General features: G+C 40.4%; 1 protein-coding gene across 1 annotated transcript; it reads left to right on the top strand.

The window, feature by feature from the left end:
• Positions 1-56: 56 nt before the first annotated feature.
• On the top strand, positions 57-22,525 carry IMPA2 (inositol monophosphatase 2). Its single transcript, XM_048077131.2, has 8 exons — positions 57-191; positions 6,297-6,430; positions 11,822-11,926; positions 13,313-13,358; positions 15,700-15,808; positions 19,250-19,358; positions 19,505-19,656; positions 20,529-22,525. The coding sequence occupies exons 1-8, from the start codon at positions 81-83 to the stop codon at positions 20,642-20,644; spliced, it is 882 nt and encodes a 293-aa protein (XP_047933088.1). The 5' UTR covers positions 57-80; the 3' UTR covers positions 20,645-22,525.
• Positions 22,526-25,359: the final 2,834 nt, after the last annotated feature.

Genomic DNA, 25,359 nt, shown 5'->3' with positions numbered 1-25,359 from the left:
CTCCTCCGCGCCGCTCCTCGGCGGGGAGCCGGCCCCCGCGCCCCGGCCCTGCCCCGGGCAGCGGAGCCGGCGCCGCCGCTATGAAGCCGTGCGGGGAGGAGGAGGAGGAGGAAGGGGCTGCGGGAGGCGGCGGGGACCCCTGGAAGGAGTGCCTGGAGGTGGCGGTGCAGCTGGCGCTCCGCGCCGGGCAGGTGAGAGCCGCCCCTCGCAGCCCCCCGCAGCCCCGGGGGGCCGCCGCCCGCCTGCGGGCTCGGCGGGACGGGGGTGGGCAGCGGGGAGGGCTCGCCCCGCGGATGGAGCATCCCGCCCGCAGGCGGCTGGGGAGGTGCGTTTTGGGGGTAGAAATTACAAAATGAAGAGGTGGAGTGGTGGGGGGGGAGGCCGGGTGTGGGCGCTGGGCTGGTAGCGGGGCTCGGCTCGGCTCGGCGGGGGGCTGTCAGAGCCGGCAGCAGCTCCTCGCCTGGCCCCCCGGCGGTGAGGAGGGGTCCCGGCGGTGGTCGCAGAGCCCGGGGGCTGCAGCCGGCCGAAGGACCGGGAGGCGCCTCCGGGCATTGCGGGTTTGGGTTGTGGCTCGGAGGGCTTGGATAGTACCAAACAATATTGTCAGCGTGGATGCTTTTCACGTAACTTTTTCAGTCATCCACCAAGCACTTAGTCCTGTAATGGTTTAGAGCGTTGTGTGTTTATGTGTGACGATGCCAGCGTTTGTGTGGAGAAAAAATAGGTGTGCCAGGGAGGTTTCATCGTCTGGTTATGCCAGTGTCTTCAGGGCGGCCGAAATTCACTGACAGGGATAATTCAGCAGTACCTCTCCAGAGGTGTACGCTGAGATCCGTGTTTTGATGCAGCAGAAGGTTAGTCAGCTCCTGGCCCCGTGGTGTGCAACAGCAGAACTTCCACCGGCTCTCACAGAGCCAAGAAGTGGGATCAGCAGATGAGAAACTGGGTAAAACACAGGTCTCCGCAACGTGCATTGCTCTTCTGCTTCCATTCCACTATAAAACACTTCGTACCCGCACGCTGTGACCTTTAGTTCTTCCTTAGTGTGTATCGTTAAACCTGTTTCCCCCTTCATGGACGCACATGCGCGTATGCAAAGATTAGCAGAACGCCAGAGGAGAGGGGACTTGTTGTAGTGATACAAGGAGTAAGTGGATAATCCAAATTGGAATGACAGGTCATGCTCTCACAGAATCTCCAAACGGGAGGTTCTCCAGCACGCTCGTTCTGCCAGCCATTTCACAAGGAGGCCTCTCATGACTCAAGCTTCCACACCTAATTTCTCAAAATATCAAGCTTTGAGGATAGCCTTAACCATCTCCAACCATTTTAGTCACCCAGAAGACCATAGTTGAGCATGTTTTCCTGGAAGAAATAAACATTCCAGAGGACTGATATTTGCACCTTTTCAATTTGCATCAGTTTGCCATTTGCCATTGCTACCTTGCAACTGGCAGGAAATGACCGATTCTTGGCAGGCCAAATTTAAACCAGCCAAGGATGCTGTTTAAGTAGGATTTGAGAGTTGGATAGTAACATTAAGGAATGTTTTTGTAATATTAAAGAATGTTTTTTTGTTACAAAAACTGTCAGAAGTCCTTGTGGAACAAAAGGTACAGGTAGGGCAATATATGTCATTAAAGTGTCAGTCCACTTCCTACTACTCTGAAAAGAAGCTAGAGGTAAGGACACAAAGTGCCATGTAACATAGATTTGATGGGGCTAGATGTACTTTTGTTGAAAATCAATAAAATTGTTTTGTTTTGGTCATCAAAACCAGTCACTTCCACTGGACAAATTATCCTTCATTTTCTTCTGCCTTTTCTCCCATCTCTCAGACCCCTCCACCTTCACCTCTGCCCCCACAGATCTGTTTGCACTTTTTTTTTTTCATCAGATCTGAGTGCTGTCTCCATCCCTGCAGGAATTTTTCCTATTTCAGCCTTTGTTTTAAGTCCCTCCATTTCTCCCATCCATGGCAGGTTAGGAAGCCGTGGAATCATTAGAAAGTGCCTAAGAGAGTCTTGTCGCAGAGGCCAGCCTGAAGAAAGGCATGCAAAGCAAGATTTTGGGTTTCCAGAAGTCAACTAGCAGTATGGTTCTGTGGTCTCCCCATGTTGCATCATGTTTCATGAATATAAGTAAAATATATCATCTTTCCATCATGCTCTAGAATTGTTTCTTCTAGAATTAAAAGGCCAATAAAAAAATGATTCTTTGAATGTGCATCAAAAGTGGTGTTGCTGGAGTAACTTCCATTCCCAGATTAAAGTCTTTGCCTCTCCTGCCTATGCTACTATGTAGTTCCATTATTCTTACAAAATATCACAGTCTTTTGTTTAACATGTATGGGTTTTTTGTATGTAACCTCTGTAATTGGCCCATATCAAAATTATGCCTAATCCACTCTGTAAGGCCACTTATAACCAGACTTTTTCAGATGTCTCTTCTGCTTTTTATTTTTGAGTAAACTCTTCGCCCTATGTTCATGGGAATACACCCATTGGCTTAATATGTCTTTTTCCTAAAGAAAAGCAAGTACAACTAGTCACTGTACCTTTGATGTTACTGAGCACTGGGTAATATTTACACAGTTCTCTGCAATTACAGTTGGAAAAATTTCCCAAAAATAAGTAAATTTGCGTCAAGGTGAAAACAAGGGTAAAAAACTGAGACTAGAAGCTAGCCTGCTGAAGTCCACACATACTTTGTTTCTTTTTTGAAGGGGTTAGAAAATAATTTCATGAGGCATGAGAGACCTAGCAGAATCCCACATTTAAAAAAATCCACTGGCAAATAAAAATAATTTCAATTTATATTCTTCAAAGTCAAGATTTCTTCCCAGTGTTAGCTCCCAGGGGATATTTTAGGCTATTTTCTATGGAACATAGTTTTTATTTCATTTTATTTATTTATTTTTAGCAAAGCAGATTGGTATTTCCTAAATTATGTGCAGATAGTTATGCTTTTCATCTAGATGTTTGGTTTTACCAGTAAGCAAATACTCCAGGACAACATTGCAAGCATGTAATTCCACCTTGGGGCTCCCAGAAGAGTGTGGTAAGTGCAAGCGGTATGGTGAAATGAAACAGCGAGCACGTCACTGCAGGTGGCTCTCCTGGCAGGTGTTGGGGGAGGAAGCATCTGGGCCCTCTTTCCTCTCCATTTTCCTTTGCATGTCTTCATTTCACAAAGGTGTAAGGAAAGGAAGAGACCGGGATCGTGACTGCACCGAGCCCCTGCAGCTCCATTTCCTCTGCTCCGTGGCAAATGAACAAGGCAGCAGGGGCAGTCCGTTTCTTGCCGTTGTGGTCTTCGTGAATGTACTGGTGTACAGTTCTTGTGATGTTCTTGCATTGTACGAACCCCCAGATGTGCCCTGATCTAGTGGAGGGGCAGCATGGGCTAGAAGTGTTAAACAACACTGCTCTAAATAAACACACTGTCAAAAGTCAGCTGCTTAGAAATTGTAAAGTCATCATAATCTAGGAACAACCTATGATACAGTGATAAAGCCTGGTAAAATACACTTACAACCCAAGTACAGCGTCTTAGTTGTCAATTTCTTTGTACATTGTACAATGGTGACAAGGAACCATCAGCTGTTTTTATTTTATCAACCCATAGTCCCTTTTGTCTTCCACTTACTTTCTGCAAGGACTGTTCCCTAACACAGGAGCTCTGTGTAGCTCCATGCCCAGCTGAGAAGAGCAGGCAGTTGTGGTAGGTATCTACAGACCTTGTTGTAGGGCTTCAACACGGAGAGGAGCTGGGTGATGCTCTCGCCGTGCTCTGCCTGTTCTGTCCCCTGAGAAGCACCAGGCTCTGATACTCCTGGGAGGCAGAGGACTTCTGGGGGTTATTCAGTGTAAGCAGAGTCAAGGACCGCTCTGAGCTGTGTGATAAATTTGGGAAGAATAAAAGCCGCTTCATCGATGATGCAGGGAATACACGTGGTCTTTGCAGGTCTTTGCGTGTTGGGCTCTGACTTGGATTGCATGCCCATACGGGTCAGTACAAACCCACATGAATTCCTTTGTCAGACACGTTTTAGGAGGCCGTGAGGTGGCAGGGACCCGTCCACCCCACAGCATCTCCTGGTTCACTGGGTGAGCTAACGCACGTGTGGCGCCCATTCACTGCTGGTGACCCCAGCACAGCTTCTTTTTGAAAGTAAGTGGTGTAGGCACATTGTAAGTCTGGTTACAATAACGGTAGCACACAACAATCTGGGAAATCAGGGTATTTTTGATAGCTGTCAAGCAGGCAGAACACATCAAGTAGGATCCTGCAAAAATCCAGTTTGGGACCTGGTAACGTTGAGTGTTTTAACGTGTATGCCACATCTAAAACCCACAAGCAGATCCAAGTGAGCACTTCGGAGGACAGGAATCAAGTTTAAAAATGTCGTGCAAAGTATTGCCTTTAAAAAGGAAAGCTCAAGTGCTGGAGCACACAACAGAAACAGGCGATTGCAGCACAGCCCCACAAGAGCCTTCACAGCCGCTCTTCTTTCTGCATCGTGAGCCAGGTGTGACCGCAGTCCCCTGCCGAATGAATGGTAGCGTGTACTGATTTACATGGCTGCACAAATCTCTTCCGTCCACTGGGTGTTAAAACTGAATAGGAGTCAGGCGCACGGCACTGCTAAAGAGAAACTCAGACCCTCTCTGCTGAAAGGAGAGTGCAGGGCAAGAAATGCGACGTGGTATTCCTCAGCTTTCTGTCTACGTGACGCAACACATCGAACGCGTTATGTAGGCAGGACAGAAGTAAAGAGTGATGAAAATACAAGGCACGAGCATAGCAGGTGCTGTAGAATAGGTTACACAACGCGGCTGAGATGGTTGCAGTGTTTTGGATTGTGCTTTGGACTGCAGAGCAGCCTGAGGGCCTTCCTAGAGCGGCGCTTTTATGACGGCGGTGTGGTTAAAGCGTCGAGAAAACCATAGCAGGGCACTGGGGGAATGAAAATGATTAAGTGAATGTTTTGGTATACAATAATGAACTTTTGCTAAAGTTCAAACTGAAATGTTTTAATCTGGCCTCAGCAGCTCAGTAAAGAGGCAGAACTAATGCTTTGCAGCTCGTGAAGCAGAAACATTAGTCCAGATACTAATGCTAAGGCAACAGCCAACAAAGTCGATTACGTGTCAGAACAATCTGAAAACCCTTCAAATGTAGCATTTTAGACTACAAAAACCAAGAGTTGAGACTGAAATTAGGGAGTTCCCAGTTCCTTTTCCCATGCATAATACAGCAGAACTGTTTGGTTTGGTCTTAAAACATTTCTGTGTAGGTAAATTTAAAATGCTCTGATCCGTTGAAATTTAACTAAGCAATTAAAATTTATGTTTTAGAAGGGACTCAGAATATTAGTCTCCTTGGTGTTGTTTTTAATTTAATATAATTCTACAGAAATAAGTCTAATCTTTGTTTTGGTTTTCCTAATTTCAAATAATTCATAATGGTCACTGGTTAAAAAATTAGGCAGCTCCTTTTTCAAGCTGAGCATTACCATCCTGCTCCCCCCTCCCCCCCATTTTTTTAATGAAGGGGTGGGAAAAAATTGTAAAATTGGGGAAAAGCTTTTATCAACTGTGTTCCCATGTGTGCATTTGCAATTGATGTGGTTTAGTTCCAAATTTATATCAGTAAAACCCTTTAAAAGGATGTGGAGACTTTTACAAAAGAGAATCCAGAGTTAGATCACTGGCTCCATATCTGGGGAAAAGCCTAAATCTTTGTTTTTGTTAAACATAAAGCAATTCTTTGAGACTAGTGGGTAGTCCGCACTTGAAGTTCCTAACACCCATATACACAAGAAGAAATAAATATTGTGTCTTTGTTGGCAAAAAGAAACCAATGAGGTTTGCTTTATTGCATGTTTTTTTGAAGTAAAGGAGCAGTGGGGGTATTGGTCCTGTAAATGATTTTTTAAAATGGAAAAAAGGTTTTCTGTGAAAAATTATGGGCCTCCAGTTTCTTTCTTATCTTACACGTATTTTCTTTAATTTCCTAAATCACTATCATACTTCTATTCCATCAGCTGCGTCCCGTTCTTAATCCCTTTCTGAACTGTCAAGAGAGGTTCCTGCAGAGTGATTCAAAATGTTGTGTTCCCAAAGAGTACTCATTATCTCAGAAAGATTTTTACTCAGAAGAGCTAGAATAGGTTCTGGTAGAATTAGACCTACTGTTTTTCAGGATTAGCTACCATTTTGTTAGTAAATATAGTATTTTAACGTCCACAGGGTGAATGGAAACCAAATCTGATTTGTGAAATTCTCTTTCAGATTATTAGGAAAGCTCTAACAGAGGAAAAACAAGTGTCTACAAAGACATCTGCAGCAGACCTCGTGACCGAGACTGATCATTTTGTGGAAAATTTAATTATTTCTGTTTTGAAAGAGAAATTTCCCTCCCACAGGTGAGTGTCTATAGAAAGAAACTATGAATGACCATTTTGTCCTATAAGAGCTTTATATTTGACTGGCTTTTGAAGGGAATTTAAAAATCTATTCCTGGAAGTCAGATTATCATTGGTAAACATTATTTTTTTCTTAATTCAGTAGTAGCTTCTTTCAGTTTTATGTATCTCTCATATATTACATATATTATTGCTGTTGGACACGTTTGTAGGACTCCATTTTAAAGAACTACCACTGCCCTATACTGATTACTATATATTTTCTAATATTTCTATCATGACCTGTGCATGTAAATTCTTTGTTTCTTAACTTCTTGAAATGTACTTAATATCGGTGTTTCCCCTGTGAGGATATCGTGTATGAAGGTTTCATATGAATCTCCATGATTTTTGGAATCTGTTCTCTATTTTCAAAGAGTTACACGAAAGACACCCATTAAAATATAGCTGTAATTAATAATAGCAAAGATCCCATCCTGCAGACCTTTCTACCACTTTCTTTTGCCGTCGTAGATAAGTGTTTGCCAGATCAGGACAACCATCATATTTAAGCACATTTACCTTGTGTTGTGTAGAATCCTAAAACTGGTGATAAGCAGGGTTGTTTATCATCATCACTCAACGCATTTAAATAAATAAGGTATAAATTATTTTATGGGGTTTCAACCCAAGGTTTTGAAAATAATCAGATTGTTGACTCCTCTTGAATTATTAAGGTCAATTTGAAAATAACTCCTCCTAGTATGTACACAGATTAGAGAGAGATTTTGTATTAGTTGGCCAGATTTGTTTTGATGCAGAGACTCCACAGTTGATTTCCACAGCTGAATTCAGTACACAAGGATAAATTCGTCTTGCTGCAGAGCCTGTGTATCACTTAAATACTGTGTAACTTCCTTCTAACTGTGCACGTCTCTAATGGAAAAGGGCCTTGCACTCTAGCACAGCGCAGAAATCAACAAAGATGAGAATCTGGAGGGCTTAGCTACTAATCTGCTTGTCAGTTATGCTCTTGTAAAGAAAATAACAAAGAAAAAAATGAATGTGTTAAAAGAACATTACATACTAAATATAGCTTTGTAAATACGTGTTGTATGTGATCACATATTGAAGCAGTACTGTACAGCACAATGTGCGGTTCTTGGCTGCAATTCTCAAGAGACTGCCAGGGTTTACAAGCCTATTATTTGTGTAATATTCCGTCTCCTATTGCTGGTTGTGCTCTTTTCTCATCTCCACTGTGTGTTGTTTCTTTTTTACTTGAACAGTCTGGCAGAGAACATAAAACATATACATTTCACATAAAATGGGAATCATCAGAAGCACTCAAGTTACTCAAAATGGAAACAAAAGTTGTAAGGTCAACATAGAAGTAGAAATGGAAAAAATCTCTGACTTTCATTAACTCTTTACAGTTAACTTATGCCTCCATAAGCAAATAAATGAATTTCTTCAAAACAATTTTTTTTTGCAGATAGTGGTTGTTTATTTTGGTCAGAATTTGTTCAGACAGTGAATGCATTTAGATTAAACAGTAGATTAAAACTGGATTTAAAAGACTAAATTTAGACACTTGCAATGAGGAATCCACAGTAGGAATCAAGGTTTAAGTACAATGAAAACATCAAAAGATCATTTAAATTGTGTTCAGTCTTTTCCCTAATCTAGTTGTTGAAAGCATCAGTGAAGGTTTCTGTTATTTCTCTTTCTCTTAAATTATCATAGAGTCACAGAAAAGTTTGGTTGTAAGGGACCTTAAAGCCATCTAATTCCAGCCCCCTTGCCGTGGGCAGGAGGACACCTCCCACCAGACCAGGTTGCCCAAAGCCCCATCCAGCCTGGCCTTGAGCACCTCCAGGGATGGGGCATCCACAGCTTCTCTGGGCAACATGTTTCAGTGCCTCATAGTAAAGAATTTCTTCTTCATATCCAATCTAAACCTATCCTCTTTTAGTTTAAAGCCTAAATTACTCCCTGTCCTGTCACTCCACTCCCTGACAGAGTTCCTCCCCAGCTTTCCTGTAGGCCCCCTTTAAGTACTGGAAGGCAGCTATAAGGCCTGCCTGGAGCCTTCTCTTCTCTAGGCTGAACAACCCCAACTCCAGTCTTCATGGGAGAGGTGCTCCAGCCCTCTTCATGGCATTTCTCTGGCCTTGTTCTGATACATCCATGTCCTTCTTGTGCTGGGGGCCCCAGAGCTGAATGCAGCACTCCAAGTGTGGTCTCGGAAGAGCAGAGTAGAGGGGGAGAATCACCTCCCTCGCCCTGCTGGCCACATTCCTTGTAATGCAGCCCAGGATAAGGTTGGCTTCCTGGGCTGCAAGTACACATTGCTGGCCCATGTTGAGCTTCTCTCCCACCAACACCCCCAGGTCCTTCTCCTCAGGGCTGCTCTCAATCCATTCTCCACCCAGCCTCGGTTTGTGCTTGGGATTGCCCCAACCCAGGTGCAGGACCTTGCCCTTGGCCTTATTGAAGTTCATGAGGTTCGCACAGGCCCATCTCTCAAGCCTGTCCAGGTCCTTCTGGATGGCATCCCTGCCCTCCAACATGTCGACTGCACCACACTTTAGAAATGTGTCTTGGGAGTCAGAGAAACTAGAAGAGATCTCTCTGGAACCTATGCCATTTGTGCTGTGGCAGTGGTGTGTCTTGAGATACTGGAAATGTGCTCAGAAGTAAAGAGAAATATTTGGAAAACCTGTTTAAATTGTGATTCTGTCCCTTGCTTCTGTCTTGTCTCTGCTTGGCCAAGTGATGTGTAACATCCTTATTCATGCTTCACTCGAGTTTTCATCTTTGCTCTCTCTCTCTGGCACTCTGATGTACTCCAAATGAGTCTTTCCAAAAGGGTATTTTTTCTGGATGATCTTTGAAGCACAGATAGGCACAGCCAGAGTATCATGGACTACTGGCTGTAAAAGGCTATTGTGTCATTTGCCTGTGTTATTGTTACACAAGTTGTCATCTTTGGTGTTAATTGTGGCCTTAATCCTGGAGCCATTACAAGCAGGACTCAGCCATGACATCCAACCCCGTCTGCCTGGATTTTGCCCTCAGACCCCCTTAATGGGATAGCTGAGGGGTAGCCCTGGTTTGAACGTGCTGTGCACCACTGGATATCGCTCTTTCTGCAGTTTAGGCTATGCTACAGCTTCCCTGCTGTCCCAGCAATGAATTTCAGAGTGGCTTTGTGGCGCGAACAGATGTCTACTCAGGCTAGGCTAAAATTACCAGACTCATTTTCAGTGGGAGAAAACTTTAATCCAGATTTGAGGAGAGCTGAAAGGCTGGCATACTAAATTAACTACTGCAATGACATGGTTATCCCCCCCCCCCAACACACACACACTTCTTAAACTGTTCCTAATATCTGGTGTTCAAGGCTTCAGCCTGAGTGTTTTGCTCTACGTGCATGTTTTTACCGGACACAGAGCCATGGAGCGATACATCAGATGTTGGCCTTTAGGAACGATCACGGTACCTGGTATTGCATAGCAGCTATGGGCTTAATTTAACCTGCTAGCAAAATTTCATAAAATGTGCACCTAAATTGCCCTACACCTGTTTTGGAAATTTGACCTTGGACATCAAGGGCACTGCTGTACCCCATCTTCGTGTTAGAGCTTTTGTACTTGAGGACTGCAACATTGCAGTAAGGAAAAGGAAAGGGGCAGGTTCGTGATACGTGAGGGTAAAACACCTTACACAGAAATACTCTTGTTTTAAGGGGATTCTCATTTCACCTTCTTGATTGGCAAGACAACAGCTACAATTCAGTCTCTGGCTGGTGGGGCTGTCAGAAGGTGGAAAACAGGCAAAATCTGGGGGTCGGGATGGGAAATCTGAGGCCAGCTGTCAGGTGCTCTGTCTGCAGGAAGATCAGTTTCACCTGCAGCCAGCAGTGCAGCTGAAGGGTTTATGCTTGGGTTTAGGTGCTAATTACAAGATTTTTGGAAGGAAAAGTCAAATGGTTCAGCACTAACAAGGCAAAATAATGGAATACATAAAGTGAGGAATCTGCAATGTGTTGCGTTTGACTGAGAACTTCAAGCACTTGTTCAAGGTTTTTCTGGTTTCCTGGTTGCACACTAACACTTTTAAGTGTCCTTCAGCTGTTCTCTTTAAAGGAGATTAAAATAGTAACAAGCACTTGCTACTTCCCTTCTCCTATCAACTGGGGCCCCGCAATGCCATCAAAATAGCCCCTTGCTACTGAGGGAAAGGCAAAACAGCATTTGGGAAATTCAAGATGACTCCTCCTGTGCTGTCTGCAGGACGTTTTAAGCTCATATTTGCAGTATTATGTGGCATCAGGCAGCACATGTTGAAGGCACAAAAGCAAATTGCTGCTACTCGAGTCTTAGGGAAACAACTATTTCTGCAAAAGATTTTTTTTTCTATTTTATCCTTTTTTTTTTCCTCTCTCTTTATGTCTTTAGGGGAAGCCTTTTTGTCCTCGGGCATTTGTAGATGCTCTGAAAACCAATACCAGTTGTTTAAATGTGAAACCAAAAGTGGGATTAAGTACCAGCAGTCTGATTCTACACATTCTGTATATACAGGACCATATTCAAATCTGTGAGAGTAGCACCTGCACAGCTCTTAGAGAAACAGACCCTGAGCAGTTTATGGGAGAGCATGGATGACTAAGGTCAGCAGGAAATGCTCCAGAACTGGATGTAGATTTCCCAGGGGAATAAAACAACAACAACAACAAAAAACATATCTATGAAAGAAATCAGGATAGAACAGAAGACAAGTTCAGATTTCAGTGTGTGCCTTGTGCAACCAAAAAATAATAATAAAAAAATATTTTCTCTGGGTCATGGGAAGAAGAGAGTTCAAGTGTTCAAACTTTTTATTTTCCTGACTCTGCCTACTGTGAAAAAAAATTCTAGTAGGAGTGAGATTGTGGATTCTCTAAGAGTTCGTTACTTCCTGCTGACTGAATCTGATTGCAAAAAGAAGCAGCTACATTTTGCAGTTTATATTACTTAGTGCAACCAACAGCCCTAACCCATAAAATTAAATTCTACAGAAAAACCTCCTTTAGAGTTCCAAAGCTGCCAGTTCAGATCCATTTCTGCATACATTTTCATGAATTTCTTAATGGTACATTAGGAAAATGAACATGAATAGAGTTCTTTTTTACCATTGAAATAGTATGCTATGAATTTGAGAACTCTCCTTTGAAGTTTCTGTAAAAGTTCCCCATTCCCCAGTGAAAAAAGAAATACGTGCGTACTCATATATATATACATATATATGAAATGTATATTTATATAAAAAATAATATCTCTTCAAAAGACAGAAAGATGGAGTTATACTTAATGAGTGTATATTTCAGCCAGTGTTCTGAGACATGTTTTTATTCCACATTAAATACAGGTTTATTGCAGAAGAATCCACTGCTGCTGGTTCAAAATGTGTCCTCACTGACAGTCCTACCTGGATTATTGACCCTGTTGATGGAACCTGCAATTTTGTACATAGGTGAGTGGATGGGGGAATTGGAAATGCATAAAGTAGCAAAATTTAGCTTCTCACGAATCCTGCCTTCTGCTCAAAGGTTAAAGTTACTGTGGTAAATTTGTTCCTGCGACACGTAAGTAGGAGTCATCCCACTGTTGCTTTATGCCTCACATAGTATATCTGAGGGAGTGTGTGTTTGTGCTGGGGAGAGCTCTGTACTGTTATCTAAAGGTAAGCTAAAGTTTTCGCTGATTGCTTAATGACCCAGAAGCTCTTGACTCACAGCTCATTTATATATACCACACATTAACATGTAGAGACTTGAGCTGAACTGAAGAAACAAGGCTGTACTATGATGACATTTGGCCTAACTCCTTGTGTGGTTGCTACACATTCCTTTTCATAGTGGTGTTTTCTCCCTTTCAAATACAAGTGCTTCATTTTTCCTGAGAAGTACAACCATTGCATACATGTAGAGTATAACTGAAAACTAAGCTGTATGTAGGTACTGGTTTTAAAATCCTAAAGTATTGCTCTGTAAAAAAAGAGATCTAGGGATCAGTATTGCAAAAATAAAAAAGTTTTAATTCATCATTTGAATGCTAGGAGTTGTAAACTTAATGGTTGTTTATAACACTTTTACTTAAAAACCTAAATTATATTCTGCCTTACAGTTAGCAGTTTAATTGAACTGCAGTTATCATTTCAAGAAAATAAAAAAACATTTCCCTGACTTCTGGTGCAATTACATAGAACTCAGCCTGGGGGGAGGTCATGTGCTAGAGTTTTATTCAACTAAGTGAAATTTTCTTTTTCTTTTTTTTTAATTTTCTGGACTTTTACAAACTTTTTAAAAACATGTTTGTAAGAAATAAATTTATTACATTGTTTAAAAAGCAATAATTATACTTTATTCAAAAGGATCAAATTAAATACACGACCATCACTGTTAGCAAAAGAGAGAGTAGAGGAACTAGTTTCTCTTTATGTTGAGGTCAGCAGCAAGGTATCTCCTTGCAAGTTAATTGCTATTTCAGATGCTCTCAGTTCACTTGAACAAAATGTGCTCTTAAAAGTGATGACTTGTTATAATGTTAATGATTTTACACTGGGTGGTTCAATTACAATAAAGCAAAAAGATTACTAAAATATATAACACATTTAATATAAAAATCCTGATATTTTCAAGAGTTTATTTCCTGCATTTTTTCAAATATTAAATTATGCTTTAAGTGGAACTGACAGTTAAAGAACCTAGCAAAGGATAAATAGTACGATATCAAGAGTATTTTTGACACAGGTGAAGTTGCAGAGCTCCATGTGGGGTTTTGCTGCCTTAGCAAGTTGCTTAAGTATCAAACTGAGAGATTTTTCCTCAATAATACTTTATTTCTTCTTTTTTCACAGATTTCCAACAGTGGCAGTGAGCATTGGATTTGCTGTTAACAAAGAGGTATGAAGTATGTTCTTTAAGATGGGTACTTGAGATTTGGTTAGAAGTCTCAAAACCATGTGGGAACTTCAAAAGAAAAAAAAAAATCAGCCACTGGTCAGGCTTTTCCATGCTTTTTAAATGCATTTGGTCATACTCCACTAGTCTAAAATCCCAGTCCTGCAAAACTTCACTTATGCAAACTAGCAATTACAGGATAATTCCTATAAATTATTATAAATATTACAGGATTTATGTGACTAAAAAGGGGGTACTTGTGTAAGCAAGGTTTTGTAAGACAAAACCATAATGAGTTAAATACAGTGCTGCCTATTCAAAATTTAAACATCTCTCTCAGTGTTCTTACGTTGATGGTGATTGCTTCTTTCCTGCTGCTAGCAGTATCTGTGAAAGCTAACTGCTGCTATGAGGCAATTCAGAATCGCTTTTTATGAAGAGTGCAAAATTATGGGCCTAGTTCACTTAGTCTGCCTTTGAGGTTTTCTTAAGGCGGTAAAATGACTATATTTCCCTCATGAGAGCTTGATTACAAGGGAAAAAAAGTACCTAGCCTTCATATATGCTGTCTTTTTTAGTTTTCTAGCTGTACTCATTCATGCTAAAGGCTTTTCTCCAAATGTTGCCATTTTAAAGTTTGATATATATACAGAAGAAATAGCTATTCAAACTGCCAAGAAATGTGCCTCTTTCAGCCTAAGTCCACAGTCATATATATATATATATATCGCTGTAACTGAAGCCAGCAAGAATTCTGTGCAATAATAACATAGTTCTCAGATGTGCTAGCAGCACTTACAGATTTAGACAGAATAATGTTGTGTACTTCTCAAGTTAGACTTTTCAAACATGGAAACTGCAAAGAAGCACTTCCATGCTTTTCTGAAGTGTATTCATTCCCAGAGGTCCTTCTGAATACTACATATTATTACCAGACAGTTTTCTCTAATATTTATGTTTTCTAGAACACCATCATGATTTTGATGCTGCATACTTGGGGTTATGTAAACTAAACAAAGCTGAAACAAAAATAAAGAATGATGTTAAAACTCCCTCCATAAACAGATGGGAAAAAACAAAACCAAAAAAAATAGCAGGCTGAAAAGGAGCCAAAGGAGAACACACAGGGGAACTGGCCTGAATGTAAGCCTTGAACAGTACTGAAGAAATTCCTGCAGATGTATTCAGGGAAAGAGTCTATTAATAGTGTTCCTCAAAAAAAAATTATATTACCACTTGGTTTACATGGGACCTTAGGGTAAGGAGCAAGGACAGCCCTTTCCCTTTGAATTATCTCTGATGAACATCACGTTGAATGGAGGAGGGCAGCAGGAAAAGATTTGGAGTCTAGAACATCTGAGATGTTTTCTTGATCTTGTTACTGACTTCTGTGCCCTTGGACAAGTCACTTAGCTTTTGTATATCTGCCTACTCCTAGATAGAATCTAGGTAGTTTTACTTATCTAAGGGTGATTTTAGGAGCTGGTCATTGAAGTTTGTAAAGTGTTTAAAGATCTTTTGATGAAAACTATTAAAATAATAGAAATATTAAATATCTTGGATTCAAATCAAGGGTCAAATTGTGACCTTCTTGTCGGTAAAGAGATATTCCCACAGAGAATCCAGTATTACTCATTCTCAAGCCTTCATTGAAGGTCACAATATATGATATTTCTCTTCAAATTCCATCTCTTTGAGTCCTGTGATTTCATGAGATTCTCACCTTTATGTTTAAAGAAAACGACTTTGCAGAGAAACATCTGAAAAAGTGACTGGAGGTTATTACTTTGGTTGAAAAGGCAGGCAAATGAAATGCCTCGTGAAAGGTGTAGCACATATAAAAGAATCCATTGTTAGTAAACAGCATGCCATGACTTCAGAGTTTGAATACCTGACTAAACATATCTGTGTATTTGGGGTTGCATATCTTCAGGGCCCGGCCAAAGTTAATGGGACTTCTAGATGTAACTGCTCACCAGTGAAAAAAAATCATTCAGAATCTGGCCTTAGAGGACTTGCATATTTTCAATAAAAATATATAATTGAATTTGAATTCAGTTTAACATTTGATCTATTCTAATGTGAACACAAAGAAGCTGCAAGTAAGAGTTTAGAAGATCATGAACAGATTGCACTATCTTCTCTTTATAAACTGAATTTTATATGACCTATATCTCAAATATCATAGTAATAGTAAAATTATTCTAGTTTATTAGCATCAATATAATCTTTGATTACATGTACCAATTAAAATATTGCTGATCTTTCTGCCATTAGTAGTTGTTTATATTTATGATGAGTAATTTGAGTTGCATTCATTTCTTTCCTTTTCAAAATCTTAAAGCTTGAATTTGGTGTAATTTACCACTGCACTGAAGAACGATTATACACTGGTAGAAGAGGTCAAGGGGCATTTTGTAATGACAAAAGGCTTCAGGTATCAAAAGAGACAGGTTGGTCTAGATTTTGTTAGAACTCTAAAAGGAATATGTTAATTTTGTTTCAGAGTTGTTGCAAATCATCATTAGGATAATGAACATCATTATCCTGATGGAAGGTATTTCTCCTGCATGATAATTTTGTTGTTATGTGTTTGTTGTTTTTCTGAAAAAATCACAGTTTTCCTCCTTTCCTTTTTAAAATATACAGCTGAATTTGAACTACTTAAATAATCCTAAATTATTTTGATTCAGAACCATTGTTTAAAATAAGGAAGAATGAGTAGATTCACCAGTTTCATTCCAGCTGTACACTGGCATCACTGTTTATGAGCAAGATGCAATGGGAATGGTGAATCAAATTCACAGTACTACGGTGACTGTCATTCACTTTCTTTTTCCAATAAACTTGTATATCATAAGGTATATTATTGTATGTAGGCATACGTGTTAACAGTAAACTAAAGGATGCATGCTTCAGAGGGGTTCTTTAACAGCTTGCTTTCCTGTGTGAGGTATGTTTCAACATAAAAATAGATAGCAGCACTTAGTCAGCACTTTAATGGAATCCTTTTACTGATAAATCAACAATAATCAAATGTGTGTAGAGAAGTTTCCTTTTAATCAATGAAATTGCAGAGAAGAACGTAACATTCAGTTACAGACAGCAGCCTACATGTGCTAAAAATGTACATCATTATACACAGGAGATGGTTAAAATTTCACCACAAAAAGAGATTTTAATGTTCTTGAAATATTTAATGAGCTCAAAATTTGGGGAAGTTTGGCTATTCACCTAAATTAATAGTGAGCAAGGGTCTGCCCATTTGGAGAGATGGAGCAAATTGTAAAGTCAGTGGCACCTAAGATTTAATCCTTGATTAAGCACAAATTTTTTGTCTGTACTTGAATATCCCGTAATCCACAAGAGCCTGTTCTGGCAGAGACTATGAGGAAAATCAGGAGTACTCTTGGTTGGGCTATCTGAGCCACTGTCAGAATAGCCTCACTTGCTTTTGCAGTCAAAAATTTCTGGTCTCCAGTTGAGCAGGGAATAATTTTGGCATATACCACTTTTGTCCTTCTTTCTCTGGGCTTCCAGTCTGTGTGGGTGTTTAGAACACAGCAAGGGAAGCAAACCTTCTGCCCTTTCAAATGCTTTGAAATTTTCCTTTGTTTTGAGAGACATCATTTGGTGGTGGGCGCTTTCATCAGTGAAGATGGACCTTCTTTAGTCTCACTCCTATCGATGTTTTAAGTGTATATGGTCACAGTTGTTGTTTTCCTGTAAGGACTGTGGCTTCAGCGAAAGAAACTGAGCTTGGAAAAGAGTGTGTTTTTCCCTGCATCTACAGCTGGAATTCAAGTAGCCTTCACCAATGCATGACGTGTTGGAGTGCTGGGCTGTCATGTTACTTCATGCCTTTTGTTTCCAGGAAATGTGGTTGTTGTGTAACTCTGTATAACACTGATCTACACTACACGTTCATTGTTCAGATTTAATCATTTGAAATTACAGTACAGGCAAAAAACTGTTCATCAGTGACAAATTTTGTAGAGGTCTGGTTTGGGGGTACAAGCAGTCAGGATACGCTTAAACGAAGGCTCCATCTTCCCTTTGACCTTGAGTTTTACTTTCTTCTCACACTTAGATTCATGTCTGTCCTTACATGTGCTAATATTGTAAATGTATTTTCTTTTCTTAGTCTTCTATGGTCAACAGAACTGGTCTTTTTGTCATAAATGTATCCTTGTCCCTGTTAAATCTCTATGAGAGTGAGGAGTAGCAAGCAAATTTTCTCTTGTACCTTGAACATCCAAAACTCTATTGGGTTTTGTGATCAGCCTGCTCCTTCTTCTAGCAGAGACCTCCCTCTAGCTTGTCTTAGTCTCTTCATTCAATTTCTACCTGCCTATAGCTTTGACTAAAATTGGAGAGATCCATTTATTCATCCGAAATATACTTAATAACTCAACACAACAACCATCTTAGTCATGACCTAGCTATGACTAGTGCAGTTTGAATGCCTGGTGCATTTTAGCAATGAAGCTTGCATTAAATATTCTGTAATTATAAATAGAGTATGTTATGTAAAAACATCTAAGGCAGCTTGCTTTCACCATCCAGAGTTTCCATTTGTGACTGAAACAGCAAATACCCTGCAGTGCGTCTGGATCAGTGTTGCTCTATTTTAAGGCAGTAATTTAAAAAGTGATTGTTAAATATGTTCCTACAGTTCAGCTTTGTGATATCCTGTAACTTTCAGTCTAATTGCATACCTGCTGCTCACCAACCACTTACCACATTGCTTCAATCCATAATGTTCCTCCGCAATACTAAATTCACTGGTAGCCTGTTTAATTAAATGATGTCTTGCTCCACCTGCGTTTGCTTTTGAAAACCTCCTTGCTACTTCTGCTAAGAGCTTCCAACTTACGCAATTAGCTGCAATAACCAGGTAGACGTTCCCTACGTGAATGATTGCCTTGCCTTTAATGCAGGGTAGAAGGCGACACCTGACATTTGGGCACAGCCTAGTTAGCAAGTAATCAACAGATAAACCTTTGAGATTTGGTATATATTTAATGCCTCCAAGTTCCACTGGCACAGCAGAAGCAGGGACACTTGGCATTTGATCAACCATCTCCACCTGAATTGGAATACACTTGTTATATTCTAGTAATACGGAGATCTCATGTGAGGACTACTTCAACACCTTGCAAGTCACTGTGAGTCTTTCCTTTGACTGCACACAAAGCTAATAACCTTATCTGACGGAAGCTGGAATTGTCTTTGCTGTTCACAGTACAGATGCAATATTCACGTATTATTATTATTTTTAAAACTGTTTTAGTTTATGGTAAGAAAGAGGGCTTTTCGGTCATAAGGTGTCTTCAGTCTTTAAAATGCCATAATAAAAGGGAGCTATTACTGGATGACTGGTGTTTTAAGTAGAATTGTTTACTCATCTTCCTGTATTCCCAAGTACTTATAATTTGCTTAAAAATTACATTGAAGTTTTCTATTCAAGATCCATTCTGTTTTCAAATATGATTAGTCTAGTATCATTAATAGTTCCTATGTCACTGTGTTATTTTTCATTGGTTGCTGAAGTTTGTGAATTTGCCAAAAGCTGGCAGGTCAATTAAATAAAACAATGTATGAAAACGGCAGGAATTAAAGGATGCATTCTTGGTTTTAATATTTCTGTTCTTTTTTTTCTCCTTTTTATTTTTAAAGTATTTAAATCAGACCATTTGATAAGAGAAATCTAGTCTTGCTTAATTTTTTTATGTGAAGTTTTCACTTATCCTATCATTAGAAAGACTTTGGGATAAAAAAAGGGACATGATAATTGTTTTTCTGTGAAAAGTCCATTAGTGTTTACTTTGAACAAATTTCCAGAAGCTATCTGGAAACTGTTGAATTAATGAAAACAACTACCTACTTTGCAGATATCTCGAAGGCCTTAATTTTAACAGAAATTGGTCCGAAACGTGACCCTGCAACTTTGAAACTGTTCCTTGGTAACATTGAGAGATTGCTCAAGGCCCACGCACATGGGTAAGATATCTTACAATATATGTCTCACATTTGTGACCAGAAGTAATTTAAAAAAAAAAAAACAAGTCTGTTGCTGTTTTTCAGCCTGTTGCATAGGCTGAAATCAGAGGCGTTTTCCTCTTTACATTTCTTCTTGCTATGTTTAGGGTCCGTGTAATTGGAAGCTCCACCCTGGCTCTGTGCCATTTGGCATCTGGTGCCGCAGATGCGTATTATCAGTTCGGGTTACACTGCTGGGACTTGGCAGCAGCTACTGTCATCATTAGAGAGGCAGGTGGCACTGTGATAGACACTTCGGGTGAGTGAAATATTCCTGTCGTCATTGACTTTCTGAGGACCACATGGCTATTTCAAGGCACCTCGAGTTACCTCAGTACAGTCCTCCTCCTGTGGCTCAGTCTCATTTCTGGCAATATTCTGCAGAAACGCCTGCACTCTCCATTAGACTGTCTGGTTATTCATACCACAGTGATGTAATTCCAGTTTGGGGTTTCATCACATCAAAGGCCTTCTGAGTCAAACTGTATTTCCGTAACTTTGTAATTCCTTCAAAGCATCAGATTTACTGTAAAGGACTAGCCCGGGAAATTGGTAGACATGCTCAGACTCCAAACAGATTTCAGCAGAGACAGCCTCCCAGGAAAGAGGGACTCTCAGGTACATGTCTGAACATCTATGACTAGGAACTGCTCAGAGGGAGTAAAGGACAACACAGTCTTTGGTTTATTATTTTATTCATTTATATGGTACACATCTCAGAGTAATGGTTTACTGGTCAATACTGTAAGATATTGTGCATTAAGAAGGATATACCGATTGAACTGATTTCTGTTCTATCTCTTCCTGTTACTAAAAGAAGGAAATATTACATTTAATGTTGGATACCGAACAAATCTAAACATTCACAGCTTCTGTTGTATACTTTGCTCCTGTATCTAGAATTTTCTGAAATCATTTTTGTGCAAGAGATTTCAAGATAGGAGTTCCTGAACTCCTTCTCACCCCAAAAGGAGCTATGAGAAGGAGTTGTCCTTCTCACCCCAAAAGGAGCTATGTATGAAGTTGCTTCAGTGTCTCTGAACCTATCTAATTACAGTGTGGTTTATATTTAAGAATACATTACCTTTTTACATCAGCTTAAACAGTTCTTATTAACCTTCTTTTCCTCAGGGGGACCTCTGGATCTTATGTCCTGCCGAGTGATCGCTGCGGGCACCAGGGAGATGGCTATGTTCATAGCTCAGGAAATACAAACTATTCACTACAGACGGGATGATGAAAACTGATGGAAATTAAGTACTTTTAATACTCAGTCTGCCCTCCTGAACTATGTAACTTTTGCAAGGTGGGTGGCTTAAAGGGTACATGATTTCAGTAGGATGCTTTCTGTGGAGATTTTCTGTGTCAAATATTTTTTATAAATTTATTACAATATGGGAAGGCATAAGGAGATTTTTAAACCTCTAAGAATCATGTTTCCTTTTTAATATGTATCTCTTTCAGCAGTATCTTTTTTATAAGATAGCATATTTTACTTGTAGCACTAGTTTCAAAATAAGTTGTAATTTCATATCTGTGGGGCTGATATTTAGTCTTTTGTAACATGCAGCTAAAAAATGGAACTATTTTTACAGATGCAGATCTCAGGTAAATGAGCTTTAGGACTGTAGTAAGGATGAGTAGTTAAGATGTGTGCCTATAATACCCTTGTTCTATGATACTTAAAAATGCAATAAAAATGACATTATTGTTTCTAACTATGTCATAGCTATATTATCCATGTATATGCATATATATGTGTATGTCTGTGTGTATAAATATATATGTACACCTAGACATGTATATGCGTGTATATACATGCAGACACAGACATGTATCTCTGTGTGCATATACTTATATGGATGTCTTGGATGTTTACAGCAATTTAGAGAATGCATAGAAGAAAGCTAATATCGGAAGTTCTTTTCAGGTAAAGAGTGTACGTAACTTATGTGACTTCAGTGGAGGAGGCTATCCAAATGGCTAGCGACAGAGCTGATCATGGGAAATGTTTAATGACTTTACAAACTGTCCATCTAATTCTTCTTTCCTTTCATCCCTTTTCACGGGTGTAAATCATACTACCATCATGCAGGCCTCTACAAGATGTTAGAACTTTTACTACCACAGAGTAATTACAGGTAAAAGCAGAAATATTGAACTCCACTGAGTTATTTGCAGTATTAACTATGACACAGAGTAGCAGGCCAGCAGAGTAGAGCGCAGCGTCAAAGAGGTGTTGATGTTAGTGAAACTTGGAGCAGAGCAGTAGGATCGGGCCCCTTACAGGGAAGTTATTAATATGCACATAGAATACGCTTGCAAAAAAGATAGTTGTGAATCACATGCCCTTCTCACATAAAGTTGTAATCACACTTTTTTGATCAGAGAAACCTGTTAAATCAGTTACGTACATTTCCTAAATACCCAGTTGTTCTCTGTCCTTGTATTTAGTATTGGTTTTAGTTCTGCCAAGCTAATCATTTCTGTTCAGATTATTTTTAAAATCTTGGGCACAGAGGAGATACAACAGTGCCCAGAACAGTAGTAGTTGAGATGAAGTCACTTCTTTTTTTTTTCTTAAAAATTGAATTAAAAGGTATCCTTTTTTTTTTCAAGAGTGCAAATTAAATTGAGTCAGAAAGTAACAGTTTGTTAAAAAAATAATTTTACACTGCATGTGTAGACTTTGTAAACGTGTTCAGACATCTACTTAGAACATATAAACTAAACCGTAATTTTTTAAAATAACCTTACATGTGTTTCTTGCAAAATGTTTTCAGTGAACATAACGTGAATTCTGTGGGATTTCTTATTGCTTTTTTTTTTCATGAGAAATACAAAGTATTGACCGGGTGAAGAATGCCTAAGTTCAACTAAGCATTTGAGAACTCTGATAGTTCTTAACAGAAAAGCAATGCCGTCTGTCACAGTGATCAGCGTTTTGTCACCGTTCCCTTTTACCTCTCCATCTCCTTGCATCCCTCTGTTCAGAAACTTAGATTGTAAGCCCTTTGGGGCAGGGACTGTAGTACTTCGGTTCGGGGTTTGCACAGTGCTAATAGGATGCAGTTCTGGTCCGTGACTAGGCACTGAGGTGCTATAAAAATACAAATAATAAATACTAATGGGCTCACTTGTCTCTTCTTCTCCCTTCCCCCTACTTTCTGAGCGCAGCTGAGAGGCGAGCAGATGCAGAGCTTGCTGGCACCGCTCTGATCCCGGGGCACGTCGCCTCGGCGGCCCCCTCGCCAGCAGGGGCTTTGCTCGAGCCTCTGCCCGTGCTATAAGCTCTGTAAGGAAGCTTAGGCTGGCAGGGGATCAAGCGTGGCAGAGGCCCAGCACCACGGCATCCGCTGCCCGTCCTGGTCATGTCCCTGCTCGCTGTGGGAGAGGAGCTGCTGGAAGGATCCGAGGCAGCCCCCTCTCCTGTGAGGTTTCCTGTCGGCTCGGCCTGCCGGCACAGAGAGGCCCTGACCCACTTCAGGCCCTGTGGCATGGGGCTCGGCCAGGCCGGGAGATCTGGGTGTTGCCTGAAATGCTAAACTGAAGGTGGTGGGAAGGGAGAGGTGCAGAAATCCACTCACAAACTCTCTTTGGTGCCCTGCATGCAGTTGCATTTGGGCCCTAGTTCGAGCCCGTTAAACCAGCGCTGTGTGTGCGAAGCAGCAATCCCGCCTTTCCCCACCTCCCCTGCCTCCTGCGTGCCAGTACAGACGTTTTTGAATCCTTCCAGTGGACCAGATGAGCGAAGTGATCTGCCTGCAAAGTACCCCAGTAAACAAAAACGGGATTATTTTACAGACAGATCGCTTTCCCAAGCCAATTTCCCTGGCCACCAGCAGCAGCTGACTTCAGGCAGCAAAGGGGGTACGGACGGGGCAGGCAGGACAGAGCCAAATTACACCAGTTCAAACTTTTGACCAAGGTACAGCTTTAAAACTTTTTGATTACACATACTGATGGAAATAAACTGTATGGGAGTTTGTCCTTCCGTTGTTTTGTATTGCTAGACAGCCGAAACTTTGCTCGGCATGCATATCCGTCAGCTCTCCCTTCTAGCGTGTGCATTCATAATACAGTAAGTGCAGGGCATAAGCCAGAACCTTAAATCCCTCTAAATACCTAGTTAAACATGTGTGGTTTTTTTCCTACTGGCTATTGTAAAACGCTGCAAATGTTTTCCACTGTATACATTATGGAGTACATATGTGCATCTGTAGTTACACGTCTGAGACAGATGCTCACAGACGATTTTCTCTGCTAACAGTGGCACAAATATGTCTATCCTTTGAAAAGTCACTATTTCCTCTAAGCAAACAGTGCTCAGCTTCTCAGCGTTTTCTCATTTTCTTTCCGTGTCCCTCACCAGCTTGGTGGTTTGGAACATTTCACACTTCCCAGCTGGCCAGCCTGGTCTCCCATGGGCATGCGAATACGGGCATTTTGGTAGAATAAGCAGTGGAAATACCCGTGAACTCCAGCAAAATGGTTGGTGGTTGAGTCCTTTGCAATGTGTCTTGTTGAGCTCAGCAGATCTTACAGGACAAGTATCAGCATGTTGCGTATGTGCCAAAGGACTGATATTTTCCCATTGCTAATCCCACCGTATTGAGGAATTGCGTGTGTTGGAGCTCTTACCTAAGGGCCCACTGGCAGCATTCTCCATTTTTCATCTAGATTTTTGTTCCTGTTGGCATCAGATTCAGTTAAAACAATGAAATCACTTTCCAACAGCTACCAATACTTGAGTTATGTTAGTTCCTCAGCAAGGCTGGACCTAGTCAGTGCGTGCACAGAAGTGCAAGAGAATCTTTGAGTAATAAAATGAGACTTAAACCACTACAGCAAATTAACACAAACCCCTTTAGCTTCCTAGAGTGACCAAGACAGTTTAACTTTTTTATTTCTTTATGCCTGTAGGGAAACTATACAAAAACATGCCCTGTTTCAGTATTGTGTGATCAAGACTGAAAATGTAAAGCAATCAGAATTAAGTATCCTACAGCAGTTTCCATTGTACAGTGCGTTACAGTTAGGTCTTTCATAAAGCATCCCCACAACGCTAAGGAATGTGACAAATCATCCACCGACACTGGAAAGAGGAATTCCATCTTCCTTTAATTTAGGGACCTTGCATGACAATAGCACTACAGGATACTGCATTTTATATGCATGCTGTGTTCAGATTGCAAAAGACCTACTTGTTTTCAAACGAGGAATAACTGTTAAGGATGGTAACTGGATTTCCAGGGTTTTTGCTCCAAAAATTTTTATTTTAAAATGTGTTATGATAGTGGTTTGGTGCTTCTGTTCTTTACAGCCCACTCTATTTAGAGTAAAATGCATTGAAGGTTGAAGTGTGTCCGTTCTCATCACAGAATGGGAATGGGGATTGGAAGGTATTTCACAACACGGAGAATCAGAATTCTGTACTGCAGCTTACCAAAGTGTACTATTTCTCTCGTATACTGCTATGAAATCTGTTAATACATACAACGTACTGCAATGCAGCCTGGTAACACCACAGACAGACAGACCCACCTCACAGAGCTGGTATGAGAATTAATGAATGTTCAGAAGGTTCTTTAATTGGATTCAGTTTTATACAATTATTGAAATCGTGCTGAATACTTCAGTGCATACCCTAATTTAGAGCACTGTAAGCTTTTATGCACACTACCACGGTGTGCCCCATTAACATCATAGCCTAATACACCGTGCTTTCTTCAGTTTAGTCACAGACTTTCAGTTTTACTGAAAGCTAGTATACTCCTAGTGAATACCCAGGATTTTTTATAATACGGCATTTAAAAACTATTGCTACACAATTCATTGAAATAGATTCAAAATAGAGGCCTGTGCCATCTTGACAACAGTTACTGAGATGAATTGGACATAACAGTGGAATTGCACCTATTTACAGTAGAAAAGAAAAAATAGCCTAGCCAAAAACATGTTT

The sequence above is a fragment of the Anser cygnoides genome, chromosome 2 (genome assembly GCF_040182565.1).
Source record: "Anser cygnoides isolate HZ-2024a breed goose chromosome 2, Taihu_goose_T2T_genome, whole genome shotgun sequence".
Lineage (NCBI taxonomy): Eukaryota > Metazoa > Chordata > Aves > Anseriformes > Anatidae > Anser > Anser cygnoides.
The sequence above is the reverse complement of the archived record's forward strand: the minus strand, read 5'-3'. Positions and strand labels throughout refer to the sequence as shown.

Excerpts from the sequence above, each read along its gene's own strand:
- IMPA2 (XM_048077131.2), top strand. The coding sequence starts at position 81 with ATGAAGCCGTGCGGGGAGGAGGAGGAGGAGGAAGGGGCTGCGGGAGGC. Across the intron at positions 13,359-15,699 it reads GATTTGCTGTTAACAAAGAG|CTTGAATTTGGTGTAATTTA; the intron begins GTATGAAGTATG and ends AAAATCTTAAAG. Across the intron at positions 19,657-20,528 it reads CACTGTGATAGACACTTCGG|GGGGACCTCTGGATCTTATG; the intron begins GTGAGTGAAATA and ends TCTTTTCCTCAG.